Raw genomic sequence first — 6,971 nt, forward strand, 5'->3', positions numbered from 1 at the left:
GAGGCCTACCAGCAATCTGCTAGGCCACTGTGGCATCTCTCAGTGAGACTACGGAATCTGGGTAGAAAAATACTCAGTAAAGCAAGTTATTACGAAAAGGTGGTAACTTTCATTAGGCCAACTGATGTACTGAGGGAGATGAGGATCAGGGATGGAGAAAGATGAGCCTTCAGCTTCAAACGTGCCCTAAGGCTAGCCTGTGAAATATTCCACAGCACAATTCAGTCACTGCCCATTCTAAGTGCACTTGCTTAAATGGTGCACTGGTTTTTCCCAGCCTGCAGCATAAATTATTCCTAAAGCCGCAGAGCAGAGGAACACAAGTAGTTTCAGAACGTTACTGCCTTATGGAAGTTTCCTGCTTTTCAGAAGCAAAGTTCAGACTGCAGTAGGCTACGTTAGCCAGCTCAGATAACCCCAGTGGCAACAAAACCCATGACTGCTTTTAATTACCCTCACCAAAATTAAATTAACAGTCTATTTTACCTGTAGTTTTTCATTTTAGAAACTTGCCCAAGGGATCTTATGAGAGCAGACGGCATCTACCCTAATTTTACAAACAGTCATTACCAAGAACTAAATATACCAATACTTACTACTCCATCTATAGCCATGTAAAGGAGTCGCCTTGGTCTTACAATGTTGAAGATTCTGTCAATATACTCAAAAATCGCAACCATCATTTCATCTTCATTTTTGGGCGCTGGCCTAAAGCATAGAGCATTCAATTTAACATCCAAAATGCTATCCTTGAATCCTACTTGTAAAGAGAGAAAAAAAATTGCCTTACTTGTCTTCTGGATGCGTACAAGGGTGAATTATACCGTTCATATCCAAATAGAGGTTATCAAACTCCACCTCGTTAGGGTTAGGTTTGCTCGTGTCAATTGGAGCCTTGACGCCATTGCACTCTTTAGCCTGGAACGCAGCCGAAACAAGCATTTCAGTACTTGATTAGAGAAGCATCCCAAATAACCAGAGGTATTAATGTACAGACTCAGAGAAGTTTGGTTTTTTCCAAGGGGAGTAGAAAAAAAGATAGCAACAAGCTACCCACATAATTACCTGAAAATGTAATACCTTACACTATTAAAATAGTGCTTTTTTAAAAAAAAAATATGTTTATGAGCTAGCACAACTAGAAGATATTATGACGAGTCACAGCAGAGTTGGTTCGTTTCTGTTGATCAGCATCTATTATAAACAAGAAGTTTCCATACCTCATATTATTCAAGAAAGCAATTCCTTCTACTGCCAGAACCATACGGACTCTCTCAAAATTTAGCAAAGGGACTTCATCAAAGTCTTGCTACTTTAAGCTCTTAGTTGCCCAGACTGACACATCCAAACAAACTTGCGCCTCTGCCTTTCCTCGCGGCCAGCCGATGCTGAAGCCGCACACAGGGCTGGGGAGGCAGGGCAGGCAGTGCGATTCATTCACCTATGGCCGACGACACATTGGAGCCCCCCTGATAACATGACCAGCTTCCCAAAGTGTACCAGCACATCCTGGTGAGCAGAGGACAACGAGATTTAACTAGAAAGAGGCCTTTTCCCAAATTCCTCTGCACAAAGAAAAGAGATCCTTTCGGATCCCACCAGCCAAATCTCCATTTCGGGTACATACGCATTACTTTTCTTGCCGACCACCTCAATGCTCAAACCCCTGGACTCTTCAGCTCTTGCCTTGGAGTTTGCCTGTATCATATTTTAAATGCTAAATAAAATTCAGTCCTTACCTTCCACTTCTGCGAATAAGTAACCTTTTGACTCTAACGCTTCCTCTATATCAGGGCTTTTCCTACCACCCGGCTGCTGCCCAACGAACATGAAACCCAGGCCACAGTGCGGACGGCAAACCCGATGCTGAGCTATAACCAACCCTAACCACCTACAGCCACCCGTGCCCCTGTACGCCTTCCACATTCCCGACCTCTTACACAAGCTACACCCAGAGGTACAAAGAAAACAAAGCTCAGCTGAACTGGAAGTAATAAGCAATCCCACCTTCTTTTGTGTATGCTGTCACGCCAATGACAAGAACTGCCTAGGTGAAGAGAACAGCCTCTCCACTCAGCCCCAGCGCAGAGACCAGAGCTGGCACTACAATACCTACATCAAAACAAATCAATCAATCTCATTGCCTTCTCTCAAGCTGTCAAAGCAAGCAGTTTTGAAACACCGGTGAGTGTTTCAAAGAGCGGCTCCTCTACAAAGCGGATTAGCAACTATGTTCAATTTTGTTTCCTCACCATAGGGTCTTTTTTTTTTTTTAAACATATAAACCACTGAATTAAACACCAACAGCATTAGTAATGGAAGAGACATGAGCCAATCGAGAAAAAGACAACATATTTTCAGAGAAATTATGACTGTAAAGGGTTTTAACATTTTTAGCATCTCGCAAAATTGGAAGGAAGAGCACTCTTGAGTAACTTGGCACAAAGCAAAGAAAAAGTGAATGCTGTGTTACTACGTAAAGGCTATGATGACAGGATTGCACAAGACGGGAGGGAAAAACGGGATACTGCTGGTCCCAAGTCACATGAAACTTCTCAGCAGCTGATGAGCAAGCACCAAGCGCTTCCTCTGAACTCCTGTTTGCAGACTGGCCGCTTGCTGCTCTTCTGAGGAGCTTCCCACATCTCATACCGAGCCCCGTCAGATTTAAATGGGAAAACTTAAAGAGATTGTACCATCAACTTCCACACGATTTTCCTGCTTAGAGTAGCAGCGGAACTAGCTGAGCTTATGCCAGTCTTAAAATGCAAAAATTAAAAACCTCTAGAGCAAAGTACGTCTTTATTAGGTATTTACATTTTTCACAGTTATAGGTCTACGGAATTCTTCCAGGGCATTTCTGTGAAGTCACGTTTAAATAACTGAACACTAAGTCTCTCTATTTTGCTTCTTTAAAACAGGTGAAATTTCTGCTAGTCCACCCCTTTCTTATATTATCCATCCAAACTAGTCAAATCCAAACAGATGGAATCTCGACCACTGTTTGCTTCCTTTACCGAACTTCTCTGGAACGCATGCACAAAATCACATGGTTTTAGCAGAAACTAATAGTTGGGTGCAAACACTATTAGAACTGCAAGCTACAGCACAAAGTCACTTGGGGCAACCGAGACCTACAATTTTAAAAGACGGGAATTCATTCTGGTTTACATCAGATAACGGGACGAGAAGCATGGCTTGTGTTCTACTTGATCTTTCATCAAACCTCTTGCCAGAGCTAACTGACTCGGGAGGTATCAAAGGCTTACAGCTATGTGATATGGAAAATAAAACTGCCCCCGCCACAGATCCTATTTTCTGTCTTGAAGGTAAAGCAAAATAAGCACAATCTCTTTCAGATGGCTTCGAAAGCCATTCAGTTTTCATCTGCATACTGCTACGTCAGCAACTTTACCATCACATCCTCATAAACCTATCAGATTTTTAATGTAACAGCCTTGTAAAAGGTTTAAGTATCTGGGAGCGATATCTCTTGTGATAGAACTAAACTGTTCACTTTTAATCTACAGCCTCTTTTGAAACCATTGAAAATAGATCTTCAAATACGATACTTTAGTTGCAGCTTTATTAATTCGTATGAATTTGATTAAGAATATTCTCTCCTGGATTTTATATTATCTTCAAGATCTTCCTCTTACTCTTCCTGCTCAGCTTAAGAAGAAGATTAATCAGATTTAAGAAAAAGAAATAATCTAGCAAGGTAAGAGAACAAGGATCAACTTTTTAATACTTCAAAGAGACAAGCTACCAGGAGATACAAAATTTCTGATTAGAGAGATTTATAAGCAATCCTAAAATACACAGAGAGCTGATTACATTGCACGAGAAGTTTAAATTCATCTCCAGTAAGGCAAGCTACAGCTGCTCACTACTGTCCTAGTCCACTCTCAAATTTACAACCAGATTTGAATATAAAAAACTGTACTGAATACAATTCATCCACGTGCTATCCTTACTGTAATTGCAACGTGCTCTTACGTTGAACAAAGAAACATGGGTGAGGACATCAGCATCCGATACTTCGGTTATTTTATATGTTGGTTTTTCTTTTCTTTTAGTAAAGAGCATTTGCTATTACAAGCTCAATTATTAAAAAACCAAAAGGACATATAATCACAAACTCGGTAAACCCAAGGCTATATAAGCCTTTATTTTACCTAAACATTGAGGCAGTTTTGATTAAATAACGGTTAATGTAAATGTTTACAAATGCGATGAAAAAGAGAAGTCTTTGGCTCTTAGAGAAAACTGCACTGAATTGTTACAGACTGTAGATAAATTTGCTGTTTAAGTTGTGACTGCTTTTAAATAGACAGGTCTTAAAGCATTATCCAGAAATGGCTGGCCAAGCTTGTAAGAGACAAACGTAAAACACTCACTTGCGGTAAACACAAAACTGTAACAGAACTTGCTTTATGTTGTCAAAACTCTGCTTGCACCCTTTTCCTCAGGCGAACGCTGCTTCGAAACATCACAGAACTGAGCTTCTCCTCGTGGGCTCTTTGCTGTTACTGAGCGCCCAGGCTATCCTGCCAGCACGGTCCCGGCTGACAGGTAAGCGACGGAGCTGCTGCCTCCGCAGTCTAACCTCACTGCTGGGACGGCCGTTCGTTCACGCAAGGCAGCCTCGGGTGCAGGGAAGGAAAGGGGGATTCGGCAAACGAAAGGCTTGGACGGTATGGCCAGCTGTGATGCTGACTATAAGCAGAAGACCAAACTGTTCATCTTTGCGAGTTCCCCGCTTTCGTGAAAAGGGGATAAAGCAAATCAAGCGGTGTGAGCTGGAGAGAGAACAGGTAGGATACGTGCACACACCCTCAGATGTTAGCTGCCTGAAGATGCACAGCCCCTGCTGGGGGAAGGCAATGCCACAGCACCAGCCATACGCTCAATAGGCGTAGCTGGTAGAGACACATCCTTCTCCAGTTCCCCCCAGTACCCTCACCACCCACTTTTCCCTGGCAGACGCGGTCATGGGATGGTGTCCCTGAATGCCCTTTGAACTGAGGGTTACCCAGATCTTCAGAACAGATCACATCAGAGACACAAAAACAGAGAGTTTGGTAAAGCGACCAGGACAATCACTGCTAGCTGCCAGCAGCTTATTCCACGAGTGGCTGAAGACGCTGAACTCGTAAACCCACAAACCGCCTTTCTCTGTAATAGTTCCCCCAGGCAGACAAATCCTCAAATCTTATCTAAGCACTGGAGTAAAAAATTCACTTCTTGCAGCTACAGGTAAAATAAACTTCACACATCGTGCTGAGAGAGGCTAAGTGAAACCACAACTGTAATAAACACGAAAGAGTAACTCACAGTTTTAACTGTGCAACATTAGATTAAGCCATTAGATCTCATGACTTGAATCTGAAATGCAAAAACAGCCTGACTGTAACAAGAACTGAATACTAAACCTGATCTGCCTGCCATCTGCAAACACTGAACTCTTGCTGGAGGCAGGCAGGTAATACACGCAGTCAGAAAAACTCCGGTGTCAATGCATACATCTATCACTTCACTCCCTTTTCCCTCATCTTCTCTGCCTTGCCCACAAATTTCTACCTTCTTCGCAATACAGCGAGACGCATCTCTCCCAGGGAAGGATAGGAGGTAGCAAAAAGGCAGAAGCCACAGCATGTGCTCAGCAGCAGGGACAAGAACTTTCAAAAGCAGCATTAGGAGGAAGAGCAGAACGCAGCTAGTACAAGCTGACAAAAGAGGATACAAACTAGTTGGAAAAACAATTTAGGATGCGTGCACTCAAAGAGTTCGTCTTCTCAGAAAAACTTTGGCTAAGTTAGCGCCGAAGAGAATAACTCGTCGCGTTCACCGCCCTGCAAAGCTACCACACTGCGGCTACTCAAACCCAATGCAAGCCCGTGCTGCCGCTGAAGGGAGACAGCCCCATCCTCCCCACCACCTTCCACCTCCTGCCGTGTCCCCCGGGATGGCACGAGCATTCACGTGGCTGCAGCGACAAAGGAACCAGCCCATCTGAGCACCCACCTGGCAGTAACGTACAGACGAGCAGTATGTCAGCCGCCTCGCATCCCAGGAGCGGATACAGACCCCCGGGCGGGTGGATGCGGGTAAGCCATCAGCTGAAGGCAGTGACCAGCCAGCTTAAAGCAGGGAAACCAACCATAACTACCAGGAGTTGCGGGTAGTGAGACCGCCTGTGGAGCCCAGCAGCTAGGCTGGGACCAAGTCTTCACCAAAAGGCATCTTCTGTTGCTATGAAAAGCCGGATTTTAGAGGAGGTCTTTGGAAAAGTCAGCTCCCTGTTTGGGTAGGAGATATTTCTCCTATGCTAGAAAATACCAGCAATGACAAAAAAAAAAAAAAAAAAAAAAAAAAAAAAAAAAAAAGCTGAAGCTGCTCAAGGCTAAAGAGTACAACTACAGACTTGTTCCAAGTCTTGGATGTGAGCATAACATCCTGTGCTCTGGACACACCAAAAAAACCCCAAAACATCAGAGTAAAGTACAAAGCTGCGGAAAGACTAAAAAGTGAAAGACAGACCGGCAAAAATAATTAACGAGACCTGAAAATAACACAACTGAGAAGTATCCAAACATGTTGAGAACGAGCCCCCGAGGAAGCGTATGACCATATGCACACCAAGACATCGTTTTCATCTTATGTAAAACCCTGCGGCTAAGGGCAGCCCAGCTCCCTCTCAAACCTCTCGCTCCTGCCCTCCCGCCTGCGCTGGCACCGGCTTCCCCGAGCCCGCCCCACGGGCCCGATCCGCTTGCAGGGTGGTCTCACGGGGACCCACGAGTGCTTTTAACCATTTACACCTGCATTTCCTTACTCTTCTCAAGGCAGGCAGCTTCACGGCTCCCCCCCCGGCAGCTCCTAAAGCCTCCTTCGCCTGTAGCTTACAAGAAGGCGGCTGGGAAGCCGGGACGATGAAGGGGATGCACGGAGACAAAGCGAGGAACGGC

At 44.4% G+C, this 6,971-nt stretch overlaps 2 protein-coding genes across 2 annotated transcripts in view; both read right to left on the bottom strand.

Moving 5' to 3' along the window:
- The window catches only part of XRN2 (5'-3' exoribonuclease 2), a 44,930-nt gene extending 43,988 nt beyond the window's left edge, over window positions 1-942 (bottom strand). The window contains exons 1-2 of the mRNA XM_035902235.1: window positions 791-942; window positions 597-708 (exon numbers count right to left, since the gene is read on the bottom strand). Coding sequence (XP_035758128.1) covers window positions 597-708; window positions 791-942 — 264 coding nt within the window. The remainder of the gene's footprint in view (window positions 1-596; window positions 709-790) is intronic.
- The window catches only part of KIZ (kizuna centrosomal protein), a 58,447-nt gene continuing 52,308 nt past the window's right edge, over window positions 833-6,971 (bottom strand). Inside the window, exon 13 of the mRNA XM_035902233.1 lies at window positions 833-918. The gene's annotated coding sequence lies outside the window, so the exon portion shown is untranslated. The remainder of the gene's footprint in view (window positions 919-6,971) is intronic.

Source organism: Egretta garzetta, unplaced genomic scaffold, assembly GCF_000687185.1.
Source record: "Egretta garzetta isolate BGI_Z169 unplaced genomic scaffold, ASM68718v1 scaffold499, whole genome shotgun sequence".
NCBI lineage: Eukaryota > Metazoa > Chordata > Aves > Pelecaniformes > Ardeidae > Egretta > Egretta garzetta.